We start from the raw sequence: 24899 nt of genomic DNA on the forward strand, positions 1-24899 counted from the left end.
TCTGGTGGGAACACCGGATCAGCAATTCTGAAGTACGTCGAATGGTATTCGGGAGAAATAACTCACCCTCGATAGATGAACTGATCACACTGCACAGGTTGCGTTGGCTTGGCCACGTGCTGCGTACCTACCTAGTACCTCCAGAGTGCAAAGTCATGGTTCATAACGTGCAATCCCTGACCATACCCCCTTACAATTCATGGAGAATCACTGTGAGATTTGAAGAATTTCACACACCTCGGTAGTTGTATTAACTCTGACAGATGTGTCTGATAAAGTCAGACACGAATCTCAAAGGCTGAATCACGTCTGCTAATTTGCGTCACTTGTGGCGCAAAAAGAGTATATCACGGGATCTCAAGGGTCGCGTTTACCAGGCTACAGTAAGGGCTGTGTTGTTGTATGGTGAGGAAACATGGACTCTCCGGACAGATGATGTGAGGCATCTTCAGGTTTTTGACCACTGATGTCTCAGAAGCGTTGCTAGTTTTCGACGGCGTCAACGAATTAGAAAAATCGTTTAGCTGCTGCACCCTCACTGCCTAACTGGCGTGCAACCATAAGGGAGCACGATGGTTGGGACACTGTCAGTTTGCCCAAGCCCAGACAGACGAAGTCGAGAGACAGAGGTCGGGTTTGAACCACGGACCCTCTGGTCAGTAAATTCGCGCCCTAACCACTGAGCCATCTCGCCCTGTCAACGGATTAGTAACCAGGCTATTAGAAAAACGGTATCTGGTTGTGCAGCAGGTACTTCAGTCGCGGGGGGGGGGGCGAGATGGCCCAAGTGGTTAGAGCGCGAATTTACTGACCGGAAGGTTCGTGGTTCGAATCCGACCTCCGCCACTCGACTTCCCTGTCTAGGCTTGGGCAATCTGGCAGTATCCCAGCCCTCATGCTTTGGCATGGCAGCTAGGCACCGGAAGGGTGCTACAGCTGAACGCATTTTTTACTTCACTCGCGGAAAAAATCATTAACCACGGTGGCTCAGACATGTGCTACGCACGGTGGAACACTGTCTACCAACATCAGTAATGTTTTCTGTGCTTCCTTCAGAATGGCGAAACCCGCGAGGTGGACGACGTATGAGTTGACAGGAGGGTGTGAGAATACGAAAAGTGAAAGATGGGGTCTTCGCAAACTCCTCTGTCCTTGGCATGATACTGCGAAAAATGGCGACCGATCAACGTCACTAGCGTTCGTGCTGTCAGCTTCTCTCCAGATAGTCTGATTGAGCGTCTGGAGGTGTAATGCCTCCGATAAGTCGGCAAAAGGTCCCTGCATTACTAACTCTTTTCACTCTAAGACTTCGATTGCGGCTAGATAAAGTTTGTGGTTGCAGGGCATTGGAACAACAGTGTCAGCAGTGATGTTGCTGTCTCTGGGGCAAGATGGCTCAAGTGGTTGAAGCGCGAATTTACTGGCCGGAAGGTCCGCGGTTCGAACCCGACCTCTGCCTCTCGGCTTCCCCTGTCTAGGCTTGGGCAACCTGGCGGTATCCCAGCCCTCGTCCTTCCTTCGGGTTGTATGGCAGCTGAACCATTTTGCACGCCTGGGCTGCTATATCAGTCCGGTGGTCTGGCCAAAGACGATATTTCTATCCGGATTGGGATGGACGGAGCATGTTTTGTGAACCCATATCATTCGTAGCAGAGGCACACCAGCTTACCTGTCAAGTTTACGATGCTGCGATGTGTTCCACATTTTTCTATAGGTCAGAAACATGACCGCTGTGAGCTTAGCACGTTAGAAAATCTGCAGCACTTGACCATCACTGTCCTTGTCTGGTGTGAACGTATCAGTAGTGCTGAGGTACATCGAGTGATCTTAGGAATAACTCGCCCAAGATAAACAAACTGAAATAGTACAGGTTTGGTTACGTGTTCCACATAACGGTCGATGATGAACTTGATGAACTCTTGCAGAACTACGCTACAGGTGAGAACAATTCAGATGAGGCTGAGTAATGGCTTGGCAACGAAGCATGAAAGTCGTCACAAGCAAACTCAGTTGCGCGGCTCGTTGTCTCGAAAGAGGACCCCGAGGTGAGGCACATCAGGAGTTGGAAAACGGAACAAGCGACCGTGTTGCGCATTCATCCAAGCTGTTGCCTACAGTTCACAGTTTCCCCTTCCGACCTCCCCGATGAAAATTCCGCTGACACCACCATAGTGGTAGATTAATTATATGGGCTACTATCTCCAATATATAACTGTTCTCGTACCTCTTAACATCGGCGAACGAAACTGTGACAGGTATAACCAATGTACAACAAGAACGCGGTTTTTAAAGCTGATGATGGTGATTCTCAAACCTCTGGGCGTGTGAGTATACGGAGAACTTTCCAAAAATCCATCAAGGATACCCACTCCCTTCATTTTAGTTTAACTTAGTGATAGACGAGATATTGAGATGAACACTGGAGGGCCATTGAAATCCCGATGTTCAAATAAGTGCCGACAAAAACTTTGTGGTTCTGAAATACGTAGATGACACTGTTTCCGTGTTAGAACAGAAAGTGCAGGTGTTTTTGGAATGCACTTCGTACCCACAAAGTGTAAGAACATGCTTCCGTAAATGCAATCACTGAACACGTCACATGCGTGTTACGCATCTTGGAAACTGTATTAGTTCCGACTGTAGTGTGATAGATGAGGTCAATGCACGAATCTGCAAGGCTCGGGTCACGTTCGCCAATTGGAGACACATATGGCGACAAAGTAGCATAAACAGCATAGTCCTGAATCCCAGGGGACGTGTGTATCAGGCTACAGTAGGGGCTGTTGTGCCGTATGATTGAGACGTGGCCTACCGGAGCAGCAGGACCGAAACGTCTTCAGGTCTTCGAGGTGAAAACGAAGTAATAGTCGTTCAGCCGTACCTCCTTTTCAGCGTTCGGTTTCCATGCCACGAGGGTTGAGATACTGACTTGGGAATGAAGTATGCAGGTCCAGTGAACTTAGTTGCATTGGTAACTACTGTCTGCACGGAGGCGAACCGGATGACGAGACAAATCAGTGGATGATGACAGGTATGACTGTAAGACGTAGTTAGTGGCGACACTTCATCCAAGCTATCAACTTCATTGCGTAGCTACCTAACGTCCATGCCGAAAAAAACTGATCCATTTGTTGCCAATGCATTGCTTGGGCTATTTCCTCCGATACATGGCTCTCCACCTCGGTGAACAGAGCTGTAGCAGCTGGAACCACTACGAATATTCGGCCGTGCAACGAAGATTTCAACTGAATGTTCCAAACACCAAAATCGGCGGTGGTCAAGTCACCCATCGAGCATGACGAATCACCGTTAGCCGAGAAGTGCTTTCCGTGTAGATTTCGAGTGGTGGAAGCATACATATGGCCAACATTTGACCTTGTATGGCTTCGCTGGTACGGCAGTGAAGCGTCGGTGTTAAAAACTGATGTCATGCTGTCGATGATGAATGATCTGAGTGGACAATCCTACATTGAAACAAACTATTGGTATTTATCAATTGGGAAATGTTTGGGATCGATTGGGAAGTCATCATTTCAGAAAGGTTTGATAAATCCACCGATTGTTTATCAAACCTCTCTGAAACCGTTAGTATCTTACGGTCGTGAAGCATCAGAGGTTCGACACCCGTATTGCACGAATCCCAAAAAGACCAAACTCTTAACTATAAGCATGGGCGTCTAGCTCAACCCCGTCACTTCAACGATTAAACGATGCCAGGAAAACATTCACTGAGTTCCACACCACTCTACGGAAAATCCCACAAAACAGCCTGAAACGAAGCCCCATGTGAACTCAGAGGCCGTGGCATGTATATTAACGATCACCTAGATCTGTTCTGGTAAACTGGGAAACTTGTGCCAAAAAGAGGAATATGTCCTAATTTCAAAGGCCGTGCACATCAGACCACGGTACGGACTGTTTTGTACGGTTGTGAATCGTGGCCATTGAGAGCAAGTGAACTGATACATACTCAGAACTTTGATAACCGCTATCGCATAACCATAGCCCGCGTGTGCTATTGTAAGGGCATCAGAAAACGGACATCGGATGACGAGTGTTCAAATATGATATAAGGTACTGATTAGGAGCGAGTCAAACACCATGAGCTGCTGGAGCCTCTTTAGGTAATGCGCATGTCGATTTGTCTGTCAAACAAGTGTTTTCCGCGCCAAATGCGCATATAAGTAACCAAATTTTGGCCTAACACAACGGTATCAAAACAATGGAAGATTCTGAATGCGGTCGTTTCCTAGGTATGCCGCAAGATATAACAACTTGCCGAATGAGTTTTGATCCACAGTAACCGAATGAGCGGCTAAAGATATACGGCATTAGAGTGGTACTTGCAGTTTTAATTCTTTTGGTATATTTTGTGCATCCTCACAATGTATCGTTTTTAAAAAGGTCCGGCACGTTCCTACGTCACAGGCACATCGTTGGTTGAGACATCTTGGCCATGCAATGTGAAAAGACAATAAAACTTTACGTAGTCAAATTGTGTTGTACGACGATGAACTTGAGAAAGCGAATATCAAGAAATAGCCAATGCATAGAATTATGCAATCGCCGAAAAGTGACGCTGGTCTAGTCTCGCCAGATAGTCTCCTTATACTCGGATATTGAACTGAGCGTAGTATCGCGAAGGCCTAGATAAGACCTTTATGGCAGATCAAACTAAGGAAACACTCGTATTTTAAAGCGAGACTCTGTGGAAAACCATGTTATGGCAACAGGGACTGGAGTTATATAATACCACATCCGGCATGTATTGGTTAGCTGACTGCGGAGTCAGCCGCAGTCGGATCGACATTCTTGGCTTACAACACGCCCCCTAATTAAGGGTTTCAGCGACCCTCAACACATTAGCCAAATATCCGGGGATAAAGCTGCTTTAAGCTAGGTATATTCATCTCCTCACTATTTGGAATCTGTCAAAAAACCACAAAATACAGATTCATTTGTAAAACAAGAAAAATTCCCGTCCAAGATGCACGCAATCACTGCAGGCCACATCATTTCGAATGGGCCAAGAAAGTAGCGGTAAAATCATTAGGGTTGACCACTTCAATCGTGGATTCAGGTTGAAAGGGACGAAACTGCCAGGACTTACAACTATTTACAGTATTTACAACCAGCGTGAAGCTCACAAAGTCCGCGACTCACAACAGCAATGGGGGCTGTTTGATACAGTAAAACAAAACGAGTTCAAAGGGATTGACAGGAAATGTCATGGTGTTACGCCTTAAAGTTTTTATTTTTGTGTGAAAATATTTTATCGGTAGCTGAGCTGACTAGTCAGGCACCTATTAATGGTTGCAGGTAGTGTTCAACAAAGGCTGCGGGTCACCATGCAACTACGCAACATCGGGATCACCTGGGATTGAAATTTATATAATCTCTGTCAACTTATGGCACATACTGTAAGTTTAACCCTATCATTGTGACAACAGGGTTAGCACGCTTTCTGGAGGTCAGCTTCATGTGTCGTTTGCTCATGTGACCATTTCTTGATTTTTCATTGGTCGGAATACTTTATTCGCCCAAGTGTGGGTTGCCTTTGTAGGGAGCTTTAGGCTTCTACCATAACGGAGTGTTTTGTCCACAGGTAAAATTGTACACTCAGATACCTTATTCTATGGTGGCCACCAAATCAGATTTATGTAGCCATGACATCTACTTCCCCGGAGGTTGAGGATGAATGTTTTGTTTATCCAGCGATAACTAAGAGGTATTCCCAAGTTACGTTACCCAACCAAGGGGAACCAGTCAGTGACAACCAGGACTATAATTCTCCACAACCAAAAGTTACACCAAGGATACATGGGCGTCCTTTGAGGTCAACACTTAAGGCACGGTCACAATTCGGTCCCGACCCATCAGGCTTTACTGCTGTGCAAGGTAATACGGATATACCTGCAGGTTTCACAGGTTGTGACAAGACCTCTGATAGTCAACGACGTAATACAGAAAGAATAAAATCAAAGGACTTTCGGAACACAGACCACAAATCCAATAGTTCTCTACAAAAGGAGTTGGAGCAGACAACGGGAACCTCGTTTCTATCGGTTGAGCCATCCACGATGTCAAAAAGACCATCAATTCAGCAATTAAGAAAATACTCAGTCGTCGACCCGAATGCCTTAAAATATTTCGAAGGTAAATATTTTGATTATTTTTGTACACGTTTTACGTTGCAGCTGGTTTATTAATCACAGTTTCCACTAGGACGGCCCATTTTCTTTCATTTCCGTTAAAAAATATGAACTAGTTTTGATGCCAGCTATGATAGGCATGATAGTTTATTTGTTACGTCGAAACTAGGAGAAGTTTATACTGTCAAAAAAGAGCTGTTGAACAATTATGCCATAATTTTATTAGATATTTTTACTTGTATATCGCCATCAGTTTCGAGTTCACACTGTGAGGTAAAAAAATTATCAAAATGAACAATCTACATGTAAAAAATAATTCTGTGAAGCTAAATGAATATATTGAATTAACTGCATCATTCCTGGCCTTTCCGTGGACTTAGTGCAGAAAAATTCCTTTAAAAAGAGTTCATATATACGTATAAAATCCCCCAAAAACGATTTTGCAAGATAAATCTGATGAAATAATTTCGGCAAAATCCTGTAATGATGCAAAACACAATAAATTGTTTGTCTTCCTAGGATTGACTTATAATTCTCTATTTGTGTTATATACAGGACTTGGTGAAGTTTTTTTTACGTTATAGACTAAATAAGTTCACAAACTAAGAGTACCTAAGAGAAGCCTAACCTTAGTGAAGAAGGCCGAAAATTTTCCCGTAAATTTTCAATAATCTTTTCATACATGGATAACTATGACAGACTCGTCCTAAGTTGTACACACAGGCGAACTCTAGTCTTTGGAGTGTGCCTGTAAGGGCTCCCGTTTAAAATAACTGTTCTTCTAAAATTCGCCCAAAATCCTAAAAGAAGTTGACCTTATTTCCATAGCCTGAGAGTTCAACCCCATAGGACAATCAAAATAGCTATGCAGTCTATAAGTCCCGTCCTACTGGTCCATTTGTTTATATGTGCACTTCAATGTGCTCCTGTAGTGATCGCCAATTGACCGATTTTTCTAAACTGCCGATTACTTATTTGACCTGAGGGCCGATATAGAGCATAATATAAGGGTGTATTCTCAAAATTGAAGGGAACTAAAACCAGGTTCCATATGGCCGCGAAAAGTTGCGCACACTATATCAAGCTATGCGACGGGAATACCTGGTGACAGTTATATGTCAAACGACTTGTGGGTAACGGATGTTTTGCGTTTTTCATTGGTGAAACTACCTTCAGTCGAACCGAGGACGCAGCAAGTGAGTCGGTCTAGTGATAACACCTCCGTACCAAGTAAATTCCAAGACAACTGTTAAAGTTAGAATTTTATGGTTGAATATTATGCGGTGTTTATGGTTGACACTTTGCCGCCGTGTGATAGAAGCAAGTAGTCGTTTGAGGCAGGAGCTGAAGCTAGTTGAGTCCAACTAGGACATAACAAACAGAAGTAGGCGAACAGTAGTCGGAAGTATCTTTTGGGCATCTACTATTTCAAGTTAGAACAAAAGTTACACTACAGGCTACAACTGCCCCGCTATTTGCCCGACTTTGAGTGTGGCCTGTGAATATTTAATACTTTATTAGGGACGATACATTTCTGTGGTAATTAAATTCAGCACGTATATCGATACAACCAGACGAACTAGAAATCCAGAATTCAACACAGCGTAACAAATCGGGGTATGTCTACAGCACTTGGAATATCAAAACAAGAGAATAATGAATGGAGCAATCAATAGAGCATCACTCCTATTCGTCAATATCTCACCTCTTCTACGAATGTTCTCCTGGAAGATATTTTCGAGCTTCCTCCGGAGTCCATTAGCGCGAACCTTTTCCGTTTGGCTATAACCACTATCCAAATATTTCAGTACAACTGCCGTTTTCTCATAGGAAAATAAAAATATGTTCATGACCCTTTAAATTTACGTATATTTTGTTCTAAAGTAAAGAACAGTATCTTGGATTGAACAAAGATTTAACAACGGCTTCTGTGGTTTCTTCCATAGCTTTTCTTCCTCTGATAATATTGTCTACCCCACAAAACCCCGAGACATTTATTCATAGACCTGAATCATACTTTCTGAGTGGGTCAAATTTTTTAAAATTTATTTATGTGGTAGTACTCGGTGGAGCTAACATTGCACAGTGTGTTCCTGGAATCTCCCTATCTTAATGGTCCCGAGCACAAAAATATTCGAAGGCGGATGATCAACTGACATTGGTGGAAATGCGACAGCTGACTGCGTCGCCTGCAGTTCTTCAAGGGGACCAGTACCAAGAACTTTGTTCATTTAACTTATGAGCACCAATGTAGTATGCTCTAGATGAATCAGGCACTATTCATTACATTCATCCATACCAGATGCACCATTTCCTAGCGCTCCCTAAACCACACATTTCGAAGTACTTTCTTATGAACTGCGTATTACTTACATTTCCACTTGCCCCGACCTGTGCTATTTGTGGCCAGTTTCGTGGCAACAGACAGCAAGCATTTTGTGGACAGAGTTTGATCCTCGACAGGATCACCTTTCCTCGGCCAATTGCTGAATGTGAATTTAGATCACAAGCCGTTGGGAACACGTGACTTGATTGAAGGACTCTTGTGTTTTGAAGCCAAAGTCTTTCAAAGATTTGTCTTAATGGTTGTTCTAGGTTGGGGGGGGGCATGGACGCATTGACTGATCACGTGTTTGAAGAGAGTAGATCTTCAGTATGTCACCGAGTGGCAGCATATTGACCAGAAAATGACCGCTAAAGTAACAGCAGATTTTATCCGGTCAACAAAGTCCCATATGAACTACATAAGAGAGGTTTTGGGCGCACAGCGTAGCTGTATAAATGCCCTAACATTTTGCAGGTGAATGAATACCGGAAGTATCAAGTAACCCCCCTGTTTCCTGGGAAGTAAGGTATGTTTTTATCAGCCCTCTAAGTAATCTCTAAATATGGCAGGATTTTCCGAAAACCTACACTTCTCTTCAAAATATCACCATTACTAGCATTTCGAAGAATGAAAAACTGTCTTCTGCGTACTCAATGTCGGCTAAAACATCATTGTAAGTCGATGGTGATGTGTCAAGCTATGCTTAAAAGTCGAGAATCACTGTATAGCAGTTCCATCCTTGTTGGGAATCATCAACAATGCAGACTTCACCAATCCTCGGTGAGTTTCGAATCGGTGACATTCCGGCTAGTGATCAAACGCTTACCCGTCTGGTCACGAGCTACAAATCAGCACTGTGATTAGCTCTAACTTAGACGGGACATGGTGCCACTCATCCTTCAATCACGAAAACCCCATCGCGTAGTCACGTATTGACTGGCTTCTCAAGTGACGACTTCTCAGTCGGAAGGTTCGCCCATCTTGTGAAGTTAGTCTTTCTCTGAGCTAACTGTATACTTGCAGTGGTGTGAGGAGACTTAACAGTGTACCGTGTTTGAAGCTCACTGGGTTTCGAGAGGTGCGCACTACTGGGGACTATCAACAAGGATGAAACACCTGTATGGTACTTCTAGGCCTTTGTGTACAGATTGGATTTGTTTCGCTGACAGGATAAAACCGTTATTGAGAATTATCAAATATCCGTACCACCGGTATTCCGTGGGTAGCTCAGAGGAAGAACAAATTCACAAGATGAGTTAAACTTCCTTCTGAAAAACGTTTACTCGATCCGCCACTCAATACCTGAACACAGAATGTGATTTTCGTGGCTGAACGATGAGTGGTACTATGTTCTGTCCAAGTTAGAACCAATCACTCTGTTTTTCAATCGCTCCTGGCCAAAAGAAACTGTTTTCAACCATTGGCTGGAGTGTCACGGGGTCGAGACATTCTGAGTTTCGTGAGATGCATACTGCTGAGGATGAATCATTTCTGTAGTGTTTTTCGGCTTTTCAACATAGACTGGCCTTACTGACCGGACGAATCCTCAATTGAAAGTATCAGAATAAGCCTTAGTTCTGTGGAATTTGATCCCTAAGGTGTGCTATCCGATCGTTCATCGAATGTGCAGATGAAAGAAGAATTGAGATGTCTGTGGGTGATACTGTCACATTACACCATGACATAGTACCAAATTAAGGTGACGCGCCTCTGTGCACAAGCTTGCAAGCACCTCCCGACTCTCATTTGCGTATCAATCAGAGGCCGTCTCATGCTTCAGCCGACACGATATTCGAGATATTTTCATAAAGGAAACTACCCACAAGGTTGTCGAAGATTTTTCAGCAAATCATTTATCTGAGTTTAACACTTTAAACACGGGTTCCTCCATTTGATCTGCAATAAATTACCTTAATCGCGAAACAATTTGCAGACATCGTTTCAGATGGACAGTGCTGCAGTTGGAGTATCACCTTCCGGCAAACACTGCCAGGGTCCGTGTCTACAAAATTAACCGCAACGACTGCACCAATGTCTAGCTAGGAACTACGGCGAGGGAATCGGAGAGCACAGGGGAAAAATAACCAGGCCGTCGAGAAATGCAGATAACTTTTGTGTGTTACTGAAATTCTCAGCAATGGCGGAATATGCACCGGACATGAAAGACAAAACGAATCTGGAAAATGTCGAAGTTTTGAGGCGGAGCCTACGGTCCACACCACAGACACCGACGGTCAAGGCTGTGGAAATCACTAAGCATCCCAGCGTAAACAGAATAGGAGGCGTAAAACCGGCAAGCGTGTGGAGGACGGTTTTAGCTTGGTCGGACAGTGATGAAGAACAGTCATCATCAGCAGCAGTAGCTAAGATCTCGATGCACTTAATCTCACCCACCTTTGCCCCATTCCCTTCCCAAATTAATCGTCGTAGCACTCACAAGCCCACACGAACTACTGAAATCCACCAACGGCACCCAAGATAACTCATCAGTCGAAGCACCTTGAACTGAAAAATTAAGGATCAGAAATAATTTGAAATTCCTCCAACCCATCAACCATAGAATCTGGGCAACCACACCAACCGACAAGACCCCTTTAACTGACATTCAACACTGATCTAGTGTGCTAATCTGAAGAGGTCGACTGATTTCAGAGAGGTTTGGTAAACAATCGGTGGACTAATTGGTTCTCCGTCTGTCCTAAAACTTGGACAACTTGATGACCTACTCACTTGGTTTATTGAAGCTTCTGTGTCAAGAGCGAAACGTTGCCAAGCTAAGAACTACTGGTTGTTTGCCAAGCACTTCTGAAATGATGACTGTTCAATCGGTTCCAAACTTCTCTCAGTCGACCGAAGTTGCAGACACATTTGGGATCGAGGATAATTTCGTGCAGCTGAGTCAACTAGAAAAGTCTAATTAGACGTTATGCTGGAGTTCCGAAACTGCAGCCGAAATTAAGCCAGGCATTCAACGTACTCTGTTGGATGTCCATCACGGTCTCCATGTCCGAATTAAGCTTCTACACACTAATTAGAGTTAGAGCGAAAAACAGGTTCAAACTCGGTTTGTCCGGGATGAAGCTACCTACCCAAATGTCGGGGAGAAGTTCTGAGAACAACACACACGAAACATTTATCCGTGTTATCATTAATAAAAATACATAACCAGTTTCTGAAGATATTCAGTCCCACTGAAATGCAGAGTCGTATTGTCCAAACGGATGTTGTGCACCTGCGTGGCTCGCTGTGCGATTAAATTCTGTCGTATTTTTCAAGTCCTTACACCCAAGAACAAAGAGGAGTAAACGTTTTTCAACACGAAGCGTATTACGTTGGTGGGTCCACCAATGCCGCGATGTACAGCACTCCATCCACCATAGAATGGGCTGAAATAAAAATTCCCCATCGAAAAAACCTTTCTTGGGCTCCCGTTTTTTTTCGATTCCAGTACCAAAACAATTAACTTAGTTCGTGTAACTATACACATGACACCGTTTGCCTTCAGAAACAAAGGGAAAGAATCGGCATAGTGCTCTCCGCAATTATTAAATTGTAAGTCAGCTATACTAAAAGCCTATTACATTCTCCAGCAGGACTGTTCTACCACAAAAGTGTATAGTGCAACAAAGTAGCCCTGAGGATCACAAAACATGCTTGTAGTGTACTGAAGCTGGATTTTAAGAGAAACTAATGTTTTCACTAAACAAACTGGCTTGTTGGCTACGATGCATCGTTGTCGGGTAATTACTTTCGTTTGGGTTTTCATTTGAGTAGCCAAACACTACAAAATTACTCATTCAAACCGGCCTTAAGCATTCGGGTGCACCGAGTTGACGCATGGGTACATTATTCCGCCTCGAACTGAATAGATTTGTGGGGCAGTTAAGACGACTAATTTCGTCAAATCTTGTTGTCTCTTCTTTAAAACTGTTCAGACCAGCGGGTTTTTGTTAACCACAAGCATAAGACATTTGAAGCCCCCATATTTTTTGCCTGTCTCTTTTGTCAAGAGGTCAAGTAATTCCTCGAGGAGGGAGGGACTACCTTGGTTACGTGCAAAAAGCGGTCAGTAGCGCTACTGAAGATTATTGTGCAAGTTACGGAAGAAGTCTCACCATAGTCCAGGCAATATCTATGCAATATCGAATTTACACCTTCACATTACGTGCGCACTGTTGTAAACCGTGCGCCCTTCATTGTAAGCCCCGTCAGCCTCTATTTTAGACGTCCACTTGACTACCTGCTAATGCGCGAATTTGGAGAGTACATCGTTCGATGGGCTGTAACCAATACGGATTCGCATGTCAACACTGGTTAGACCACTGTGTATAAACGTCCAACCCCTTGTCACATGGACGCGTATTTCAGTACCGGTGCGCTAGCGTAGACAAGTGACAGACATAGACAAGCAGAAAAAAACGAATGTTTTTGCAGTACAATCCTGAATTGATGTGAAGTCAATTCAGTTTTTCAAATCAAACTAAGTTTCATGTGTTTTTGCTTTTGATCAGACAAATTCTTTCGTCTGAAATGCAGCGTACCCGAATTGATCATTCACAGTCGGATCTGACGATTTGCTTGGGAAAATTTCATGGTGGGAAAAATTCCATGATTGTCTTTGTTATGAACACACTCTTTCGTAAGGAAGTCTCTTGCTTCTGGATTCCGCTGGGTTTCTGAGACTTCCATCATACACAAAATGTAAGATCGCATAATGATTCTGCGTCTCGTAAGTCGCGTAAGAGCATATTAGTTTATAGAAATTACTTCCAGCTTTGTCACTTATGGGCGCAGGAGACACTTATTCTACTTAGTTCAGAGTGCAGAAATGTGCAACTCAGTTTGGGATTGGTATCGTACGTCTGTAGATGCTTCCCGCTGACCAACGAACAATTTCACAGAAACAACTGAGTCTTTTTTGTTGTTCGTCAAATTCTATAAATATTTTTTGAAAATATTTTCTTCCACCCATTCTTCCAAACATTTCGTGGTCGTGATTGGCGTTACCACAGCTGTTCCCATTTCTTCCCACCCAAGACACCCGGGAGATTTCTCACTTTGCAACTCTGTACTGCTGAGAGACGAGGATAGGGAAGAAGTAGGTCTCAATTGATTATGTTAACAGTCTACTGATTCATTAGGTTGACATGAATGACGGACGCGATTATCTTGAGTACACAGAGTGGTCTCGAGAACTCCATCTCTCCGATAAGAGCGACCACAGGTGTCGTCTAAACATGACTAAAACCTTCTGTGTGTTATGTGCCTGATAGTTTTTCCCCTCGGAAAGGAAAAGACGAAAAACTTTCAGTTATCAGGTTAAATGGGGGGAAATTTTCAATTAAGAACGCATTTCAACGTGAAAAGGTAGGAAGAAATAGTATCCACCGCATTCAATATATCGGTCTTCGGCTCGCTTCCAACGAACACAAACTTTTAGATTCACTCTCACGTCCATCTGAAGCGAGCACTACAGACTACCTGGACACTAAGGAATTTGGAGAATGTTGACTTAACACAAGACTGGATTGCTTATCACACCTGACTGCCCGTGTAACCGATGAGTGAGAAAACGGATCAGTTAGCTTGACCGTTTTTTGGGCTCAGTAAACCCAAAGCCCAGTGGTCGCTATGAATGTGGCCGCATTTATTTGTGCGATGAGCCGAATGATGGTGCACACAACAAACCACTGAACTTTTGAGAGTATGGCGATCATTTGTTTGTTGTAGTGTCCAAACCTGTTTCTTGTGTTGATAGCTGAGACAGTTTTCGGGATTCGTTTCATATGGAAGTCAGGGCCGTAAAAATAACCGTGCCATAGTATTCTTCCACCAAATATTCAACCTTTCACTGCCTCGAATAGAGTTGGCGTAGAGCATCTGTTCATCAAAATGACTAAAATGTTCATTTTCTACTTCACTTTGCCAACCGTCCCATAATATTGACCCAAAAACGAGAAAAAAATTTGCTACCAACATTTTATCAACACATGGTTGGTCGATTTCCAACACTGGGTTATTTACCATGGTCTGTATTAAGTGAGTGCGAATTTCGTAGCTCGCTTCATTAGCAAAGAGGTGAGTGTGCGTGCACGCGTGATGAAAAGAGAAGCACTGAAATTTCCTTCTTGTTTTTGTCGACACACACAACGGGTGAAAAATCATCGTTAGTTACTAATCGCAAGTGTCGTGCCAAAGCCAATGAATCACTCAGCTGCAACTGAGTGTATCGCAGGAAGGCAATGCCAGTGGAATTCATTCAACTGCAAATCCGGTCGCTGTGGTTTGTTGAGACAATTAGATTTCCAAATATTTATGTTTGAGATGACTGACGGGTGGCAATCATGGAGGTAGTGGTGGTGATGATTATCCTCTAGCCTCCACCCCTCAGCGATAAAAGTGGATCAACATTTTTCCAAAGGCTGACGAGGACCACTGGATTATAAACAGTAGATATCAAGTTGCGCAGCATAAATAGATTCCGCGGTAAAACTATACAATGACACTTCTGTGGCTAACGTAAATTACCATCGGTTTCTCCCTTTTGTGATTCGTCAGGTAGGTGTAGTTCCTCCAAGATTGTTGCATAGGTAAACACCAGTTAAGATTTCATTTCACTCGGAGATAAAGCAGATTTAGACTGTGTTCTTCAAAAACATTTTTTCAGCCCCAAAACAGCTTTAATGTACTGAGGCGTTTTTCTTCAATAATGTTGATGAACACCAATTGAGAGCTCATCGAAATGACTCAGTTTACGAACTCCCATTAATCTTAGCGAAAATACACTCATTTGCAAACTAATTTGGTTTTTCGAGAGACTCACCTGGAACCCAGATGAATCTCTCGTTTGTGATGTTCTCAGGAAACCAAATGTGCTGCACCAGGCCGCCTCATTTTTCAGTCGCTACGATATTCGAGATATCGCGATACATGTATATCTTTGTAATGTACTACTCATAAGGTTGCTGAAAATCCGTCGACAGCCCACGACCGGTTTCGCCCCTTCTGGGGCTCATTAGGTATGCGCAGTCCCGGGTTTCTGATTAATCTTGTTTCCCGGGTTATTCCAGTTCCGATCCCTCCAGATGTCACGACTGGGTCCATTTAGTACTGTGGCCTTTCCATGTCTACAGGATGCACATTTATTTGAACAACTCACTCTTAAGCGGAACGTAACCAAGTGAATGTTAACTTACTTTCGACTCAAACTCATTTCACCGTCAGCCTAAAAGGAGTCACGTGGTCCCTAACTTTCAGCAATTTCGTTCTAGATTCCGGATTGCCTTGCTCGAGTTCCAAAGTTGTGGGGAGTATTGGGAATTCTGCTGAGGAAACACAGTCTCATGGTGAAGCTATTCCAGTCAACCCATAAAGCGAGGCTGCGGATCTCAAACGGGTATCTGATTTTTGTTTTCCCCGTAGAAATGTCTCATTGACACTTTGATCAAGTAACTCAGTACCTTCTCAAGACTTTAGATGGACATGTTTTTTATGTGCACTCTTTCACCTATCACAAATATCACAGGTAGCGTAGCTCTGTCGAACTGATAAAAAGTTTTTTGATGTTTACTATTCAGGTCATAGGTGGTAAGCCTTGGAAATGGTTTAGGCCAATAAACCAACAGGCAAGGATGTCACTGTCAGTCACGTGGTACGTTGACTCGCAGCCAAGAAAGCTTCTTGCGCCTCTCAACTTCATATCTCGCAGTTTGACACAGAGATCAACAAAGCGGAAATAGTACCTTTCTTCTTCCGCTTCAATAGCTATTCTGAAGATCAGGAACTGTGCGAAATTTCCAACTTGAGTCACGTGTTGCATTCCATGCGTTGGAAATAGTTTAGGTTCAAAACCCGTTTGGATCCCTAGCCTCAAAATGTCACGTGAACTGGTTAGTTGCTTTGTGCTTCGTAGGATGACAATATTGATGAGAAAACTTGACAAACGTTCACCGGCAGGGCGAACTTAATCATCCTTCTTGTGTAAATTGATCGATAAGCTGTGTACGACCTATGGGTGGGTTTTAAACCGCAACAAAATGAATACTTTTCTAACACGTAACATTTTCCAGTGGGGGAGATGACATTAGAATCCACAAATTTGTTTGACAGTAGTTCGTTTAGAGGCTGCATTTTATGAATCAAAAGTTCCCAAAAATGACATGGGAAACTTCTCGTTGTTATTGGAGTAGGCACGACAACACAAAAGGTGGAATAACAGTTCCTTTATAGCCCATATTGGCCAACAGACTGTAACGTAACGTTGGATTCTTCACAGCACTGGCCAGCAGATCTTCTCCTGTCTGCAACTGAATTGATAGAAACTTAGAGTATGGACTAATTGAAGTCGACTAACTTGGAGGGTGATGTGACATGTGACGCCTGATATTTAACAATACATTAATGGTTACATGTTAAGTATGTGGAATGTGACAAGGACTTGTATCCTTACTGTTACTGTCATTTAGTGGATTAGCCTCACCGTGAAAAACCACAAAAAGAGAAAGCCTCTGGATGGTTGCTGTTCGGATTGGAACAGCGCTTTTAAGTGAAGTGGACGCTGAAGAACATTGTCTTATTCACACACACACAACGGCAGTAGGTGTAATACACATTTACCGAAAAATCCAAGAACAAGCGACTGATTCACTCTGATTTCTCATAATGCATAGCCTAACAGGGTTTTCCTTGTATCTGAAAACTAATGGTTTGCTGAACTAGTTGGTTTCTTCAACAAGATCAAATGGTTTGCAGGTCTATTGACCTAAAAATTGATTTGGTAAACACACGGTTCGTAGAATATTGAAGATTGGAGCATAAGATTGAGATAACTCGGAGACTGTGCCTAACTGGTGACTCCAAAGAAGGGCAAAAAAGGCCGTTTGCCCTCAAAGATTATTTTAGCAGCTTTATAATTACTGTGTTACGTTTGAGATGAGCTATTTTGGCGTTCAACTTTCAACAATTAGGACACACCTGTTAACTTATGGTCTCTAAACCGTGATTTTTTGAGAGCGAATTCAGAAACAGAGCTGAAGTAGCTTGTGGTCACCTTGACAAGATGCACTTTTCGTAGATGTTGTATAATGCTAGCTCTGGAGGTACATCTCACGGTGTCACCTATCCGACAGAAAGGAAACAGAACCTGACTTGGCAGCACAAGAAAGTCTGATGATAGTTATGCTAGGGCAAATGAAATGTAAAAATACGCATCATTTCGTGCCATACGGACCGCAGCGTAATCCCTTAAGTCGGGCCATCAAACAGGTCTGTCTCTATGGTAGTCCGAGTGCATCTGTACAGTGGATCTTTGAAAAGTCTCCAAGCTTCATTTTCCGTACAGCACTGAAAGAAGCATTCTCAATTAAAGGAGATGGGAAAGAAGCATAAAACGACAAGAAGTTATATAACATAGGGTTGCTTCTGCGGCCTGTTGTACGATGGCCAGTTATCCCACATTTTTAAAACAAGAGACACCTTTCGTTTGAATTTCTTGCTAGAGATTGTGATATAAATAAAAATAAAAAGATAAAAGTAAAATAAAATAAATCTATAATCTTGATGTAACCTCCAGAATACGGCATGATGTTGGTTGATTGTAGAAGGGTGTCGGTTTCAGAGACATAACGCAGTATGCACCTGATATTCACTTGAGTTGTTGTGCATTTCCTAGATAGAAGTGACTAGATGGAGTGAGAAAACACCTAAAAGACGAGTAGTTACTACTACTTTTTTTACGATTTTGGCATATTCGCGTAATGGTAGGCACAATAATAAAGGATTATCTACCGCAAAATTGATTTTTTCAATATCTTACAATGTGGTTACGTTTTTTTTAATCGTCATTAAGCAACAGGTTTCACACCACATCTATAACAGTTCAAGTAAAACTGTAGTTCGTCACTACAATTGGAGCGAGATGGCTTAGTGGTCAGGGCGTGAATTTACTAACCGGAAGGTCCGTGGTTCGACCCCGACGTCTACATCTCGACCTGATCTGTTTAAGCTTGGGCAACCTGGCACTATCCCAGGACTCATGCTTCATTCTGGTGGCACGTTCAGTGCTACAGCTGAACGAACGACGTACTTTGTCAGTTGTGCAAAGCGTAAATGTACTTCTGATGAAAGCTACCAAGCAGATTCACAAACACTCATTTGAGTGATGGATTCAACTAAGAATGTCTGACATTATTGCTCTAATGGAGGCTTCGTCCTGTAAGTTAAACTAGTCTATGGTGAGAAACTATGAAGCACTGTACAGCTGTTTCATTTTTAGCGGAGATCATCAGCAATGGGGATCTCACAGAAATTCATTGAGGTCAGGACCTACGGCCTCCTGGATAGTAGCTCGAACAATAAATCCTTCTGTCACGAGCGGCTTTGTTAACGTCTGGACTGAATTTGGGCTCAGTTTGTCCAGCAAAATTCAAAATACGTTAGTTTGATTGTGGTGGTCTACTTTTCCGTCAGGATGAGTGCCAAAACCCAATTCGATAAAATATTCACCGGTTGGTCAATAGTTGAATTGTTGGACTACCAGTTCATTTTAATCACCATCCCAAATATGGATTTTTTCGCACATCGTGTTACATCTTGCTTAATGGTTTTGTATCAAGTTGATTTGATTTGTATTGCATTTTGTTCTTCTGCATAACTCTGAAACGATCCACCACACTGACACTTCGAATACTGCAGCGTTTTAGGCCTGCGACGACGCACAGACCGAGCGCAAGAATGTCCAATACCAGCTTACCGTGTATGTGCCTTGAATGCATCCTAACTGTGATGCGCACCACCTTTCGCATACAACCCGGCTCCCATTTATTCAGTCTCACCCACTTGAAATGACAGTTACGGGTCTCCACTTGGGTGTGATGATAGCTCCCGTTCCGTATCCGGTCTTAGTGCCTCAGGTTTGCACTGTCTACAAGACTTTCAGATAGATATGTTGCAAAACAAAATATCCATCGTTATGCACGGGTCCATCGGCTTCGTTCGATGCGCCAGGCCGAACCGTAAGATGATACTATTCCGCCATGGTGGTTGTGTGTGGGATCGTATATTTTCCTCTTAACTATAATGAGCGGTGTGGTGATAGCACGCTTACCAGTCCAGAAACATCTTAGCTAGTATCAGCTTAGTATAACCTTCCCATCGGTTGGCTGAAAGTGCACAGCTGTCCTTTTAATAGAGGGTATGCATATCACATTCCGTCGGTTGGCTATTTACAGGAAATAAATGTGACCTCATAAGTTTGCTCCAGTTAATAGGAAGTGTAATCTCTAAAGGGTGCTCAACACATGAGTTATTATAGAAGTGAGTTCAGTTACCGCTGCCGATTAGATGCATGTGAGCTGACTTTGCGTTGATGTAAGGTACAGTAAATCACCTACACCAATAGAGTTTGGTTGACGCGGGAGAATCAGTCAACATTCCGACCAATTTTTGGTTTGTGCTGCACTTCGATTAAGGCGACCAAGCAAGTTGTTGAATACATGTGAGTGTTTTCATTCATAGACAGTAACATAGACAAGATAGGTTTTCGTTTTATTTTTCGATGAGGTTATATAGAGTACCGTTTTCTGAAACAAACGCGTCGGAAGGTGGGTTGATGGCAAGTTATGACTGGTCGTCACATGATATCAAGAACTTACTCAACTTCTTGGTTAAATAGTGAAAAGCAGTGTCAAACTGACGGCTTAGAGAAGTTGTATGAAAGTTCAGTGGCCAATAACTGATGACTCCATAAAGCACTGAAAATAGCAATCTTGTGGGACACTTACTGTTTTGGGTACCACATTGGCTGATTTCGTCGTCTCAAGAGCCTCTGTAGGAAATTATTGTTTCATTCTCAAAATATGCTGGATTTTAAAATTTTTCGAGTTGTCCCATTATTAAGACAAGGACCAGAACATAATAAATTAAAGCGAATACCTCCCTGTTTGCTGGTATTTCTAGTGACAGATTTATGAGTTTGTGACCTTTTTCATTTGAGAATAATTGTTTTCTTAGTGTGGCTTGGTATTCAAATGACTATGACAAGATGGTTTAGTAATCAGGCACAAGGGGGAATATCACAATTCTCACTAAATTGGGGCAATAAAGTCAGTTCGAATTGCACAAAATGCGCACTTGAAACGGTTTTACGGAGAATAGACCGGGCGGTGGAAGAGTGGGTGTGCACGTGTTGGACAGCTAGTGCGAATGAACTTTACGTTCCAATCACTGACTTTGTTATGCCAATTAACCCGCTGGCGCCAGTGGTCTGGTTTGTTTATGCCGTTTTTAGGACCACTAGTTCAAGTCGATGTTGCCTTTCGAAACTGGTAATTGGACAATTCCGAATGAGGTTTCCCACATTTTAATCAAGAAACGATGGGAGATTGCACCGTTTCTCTCCGTGCACGAGTAAATGTATTTGTTCTTAAAATTGTCGATAGGTGGCCCTGCTGACAAACATTATTTTCTAAGTGGATTTTTAGTGAATCGTGTACAACCGGAGCTGTTCATGCAAGAGCACACTGTAAGGAAGCGAGGTGCGAATAGATGTCTGAGCCTAAATGTCCGACAAACTACAAGGTTTCCGTGATAATTACCTCATATTGTGCAGCTTGTGAATCGGTCAATCAGGTTCTCACTAGGTGCATGTAGGATGGATAAAAAATAAGTCTTGCAGGACTTTTGGTAAAAATAAGCAGGGATTTTGTCAGGCAATTATACGCCGAACGAAGGCTGTGCATTCAGCGGTACCTTACGATGACTTCAAATACGGTGTTCTTACCGTTTGGTTTGTCACGTAATTTGAATCGCTCTTGCGGAAGAACTCACGGGTCCCTGTACATAACCACTATTTTACAAGGTAAAGTTTTATAAGCGGTCATATTTCGCTTGCGAATCTGCTAAATTTTCCATTTTGAACCTTGTTTTTTTCTCTAGCTAATCCTCGTATCAGTAAAGCAGAGTGGCACTGCAGTGTTATTTCATCCTTATAGGGAATCAACAACAGCATACTGATTGTAGAATATCTATCCGGAGGTTTTAGGGTTCGAATTCCTGGGCACAGGTTGTCTTCACTTGGAGGGTAAAATTCCAGGTTAAAACTTTAGTACTAGTACAGCAAGACTAAGTGGCAATGCAATCAATCCATCCTTCAATGCGTGTCAACATAAACGGTATATCCAAAAAGCCTGCAACCAGTAATCCACTGTTATACAACATTTTGTGCGAAATATATTTTAACGTACACTTCTGCTAAAGTGCGTCCGCTAGATCAGATTGATTAATAAACTACCGTCGACTGACTTCTCGGTTGAGATTTTTGGAATGTCACTCAGGCTGTTTTGCATCAAGGTTTGGAATACGAGTATGGTATGCATACTATTTCGGCGATGACTAGATGACCACATAATAGAACGTGCTAGAATATTGGCGAAAAGCAAACGTCCCTGGAAGATTCCATCAACTCTCCATGCCACTGGAAAAGATCCCGCTTATCTGCTGGTACGCTCAAACGACACTCGATGACAATTTTGGCTTCATGATTTCCCCTCCAGTTATGGTCTTCTCGTCATTTGAAGTACCTACTTCCGGTCACTGTTATCAGATTTTGGAATGATGTTTTTTAAAAATGTAACGTTTAAACAGCGACGCATACCATGGATGTATGCAAACGAAATGAAGCTCTGGTGCCTTTGTGAACAAAATGACCTCCGGTTGGCTGGGAAAATAACAAAAAAATTGCTTTTTTCTGTACCTGGTTATGTGATCCAGCTGACAGATATGTGTGCGTGGACATTAGCATGCTGTTCAGTTCATTGTGTTTCTGCGATCTCCATTTGGTAACATCAAAGGACACGGAACGAAAATTTGTTTCATCCTGGCAACATGATGTCCACACACCAATATAAATCCGTTTGATGTTAACAGTGCTTCTAAAAAAACATTCAAAAAGGCTTTTTGTTGAATAATTATTCCACAATTGCCGGAAATTAGGATACAAGTGGAAGAAATGATCTCCGCACATTTCGTCAGGCGGCTTTTGGATCATGCTTTTGCCCGAATGAAAGATAAACCATCACTGTCTACTGCTCCAGATGAATAAGGCAAGATAGACGCCTCACTGAGAAAATTATAAGAACGACTAAAAAGCTATAATAGAATTGCCGCTGATAATTTCCACCAAATGGCTTACTTTTCATGGTCACGTTAGTTTGCATCTTCAAGGTAAAAGTTTGGGACACTTAGTACTCATTCTTAGCCGAAGCTGAAGCTCTCACGTCTTGAAGTACAGCCTATGGTGGTGTCCACTTAGTTTAGGCATCCTGATGTTTTCCGTAAGGTTCTCCCTTTTTAAACGTATATTTTGTATTGCATATCATCAAATCTGTTGTATATACTGCTGTACTGTTTGAGTTTCCGTCTGGCTAATGCGTTGCTCAACGCACAACTTGTCAACTACCGAAGAACAAACCAACAAAAGAAGCTGTGTACAAAGTCGAAGCTTGATACAATGTGACAACAAAAAGTTATTGTAAAGAAGAAAGGAATGTAGTAGATCTTTAAATATACTTAATATGCCAGTGATCAGGTGGCAGTCGATCCGTTCGCCAAGTTTGGTAATGGGTTAAAAGGCTCTGTCGCCATTTGCGTAGACACCTTCATTGCGCGGTTGAGTTGGTAATTCCTCCACATCAGTTGCGTTCATATGGTTTCTGACGGGTAGTTATTGACCCCAAGGTGATGGCTGGTTTGTGATTTGACAGATCATTTAGTGATTTGGGTTCCCTCATGATATGATGATTAACTAGCATCTGGTCGGCTCGTTGAGTACCTAGATTTCAGTTACCCAGTTCTTTTACTAGAGTTCGTTCACTTCACCTCTATTATATGGTGTCTTCTGGCCAGTCTTTGCAATTTTATCAGTCAGTAGGGAACCTTTTTGTGTTTATCAGTTTTTTCCACTCATTTCGGTCAAATTTTTTGCCATTCCAATTGGACTTTGACGATGGTGACAGAGCATTTGAAGGCCAAGTGCAATACGCGGTGAATAGGTCAACTGCCACCCGAAGAAAAGCTGACAAGTTCACTAGAGCTACCAATACGTGGACGTTTTGTCAACATGCCAGAAATGCACATGAAAAGACACGCCAGATGAGCATTAATGTGACCGACGACGATCGTATACCGTAACTCAGTCGGTCGAGACTTCATCCGGCAAAGCGGGAGGCTGGTGGTACGCTACTGCCTTCGAGGGTGGCTTTTGGTTCATACAACGTGTAGCTGTTTTTTTATTTCAAGACAACCAGCAGTAAATCTGGAGCATGGCCGTCCACTGAAGACCAATGTGTCTAATTTGGGCAACCTCACCAAACATGAAAAACACTTACTCAAGCCCCAGGAGAATAATTAGACTTGACCAACTGCTACACAAGCGGTATAGGCAAGTAGGCGAAATGAAAAACAACCAACATAATGAAATCATAACATGCTTGTCGATTTGATTTGGGATTAATCGCTGATTTGCAACCTCACCAAACATGAAAAACACTTACTAAAGCCCCAGGAGAATAATTAGACTTGACCAACTGCTACACAAGCGGTATAGGCAAGTAGGCGAAATGAAAAACAACCAACATAATGAAATCATAACATGCTTGTCGATTTGATTTGGGATTAATCGCTGATTTTTCTCCGTACAACCCATCTTTTCAGGCGGTGATAATTTGCCGAACCTTCACGGATTTAATTTTTTTCAAAGCGTTTATACGAGGCCTTGGGAACAATACTGCTAGTCGATGAGAGGTGGGTTAAATGAAACCGAAAGTCCTAAAGTGCCCATTTTTGGGGTCTTACAAAAATAAAGTAATGCGATTTACCGTGGTGAAAAAAATACTCCTACTGGCCCAACTGTGCCCTTTCCCTTTCGCGCTTCAGACCTTCGAAAAACTCGCCATGCACCCAAAGGATATTTCTAAATGCGAGTATCCGGAGCGTCCCCATGCAAATGTAGCCAGTGAATTTCACTATACCCCACTCTGATCTTGCAGATAACCAGTTGCCTAGACGATGGAACCAGAATCGATAAAGCCCTTAGTCTGTAAACGAGAAGTTTCTGGTTCAAGTCTTGTCTTTTCACTTGGATTTGATAGGTTTTGGTCCACCCATACGAGGAGACCGAGATCTATGCAACATTGCTTTCGTTGTCTAAATCAAAAACGCCAAAAGCCAAAAAAATGGCATAAGTCTTCGTGCTGCCATCGCTTTGGTGGATATTTTCTTGGAATTTCCCCCAGGAAACCTTTGCTAATTGTTTCACACTGTTTCACTGAGATTACTGAATATGTCTTGAGTAGTGTCTGGTCGAATTTGCTTCAGAATCAACATGATTCCTTTCGAAGGCTGCACAGCCTGACATTGTCTCATCT

General features: G+C 42.7%; 2 protein-coding genes across 2 annotated transcripts in view; one reads left to right on the top strand and one right to left on the bottom strand.

Annotated features, from left to right (window-relative positions):
* T265_02291 (hypothetical protein) overlaps positions 1 to 5120 on the bottom strand; it is a gene marked incomplete at both ends in the record, with an annotated part of 38822 nt that extends 33702 nt beyond the window's left edge. The window contains one exon of the mRNA XM_009166495.1: positions 5111 to 5120. The remainder of the gene's footprint in view (positions 1 to 5110) is intronic.
* T265_02290 (hypothetical protein) overlaps positions 1 to 24899 on the top strand; it is a gene marked incomplete at both ends in the record, with an annotated part of 103560 nt that overhangs the window by 14116 nt on the left and 64545 nt on the right. Inside the window, 2 exons of the mRNA XM_009166494.1 lie at positions 1324 to 1646; positions 5624 to 6156. Of these exons, the coding sequence (XP_009164758.1) occupies positions 1324 to 1646; positions 5624 to 6156 (856 nt within the window). The remainder of the gene's footprint in view (positions 1 to 1323; positions 1647 to 5623; positions 6157 to 24899) is intronic.

Source organism: Opisthorchis viverrini (genome assembly GCF_000715545.1).
Source record: "Opisthorchis viverrini unplaced genomic scaffold opera_v5_26, whole genome shotgun sequence".
Taxonomy (NCBI): Eukaryota; Metazoa; Platyhelminthes; class Trematoda; order Opisthorchiida; family Opisthorchiidae; genus Opisthorchis; species Opisthorchis viverrini.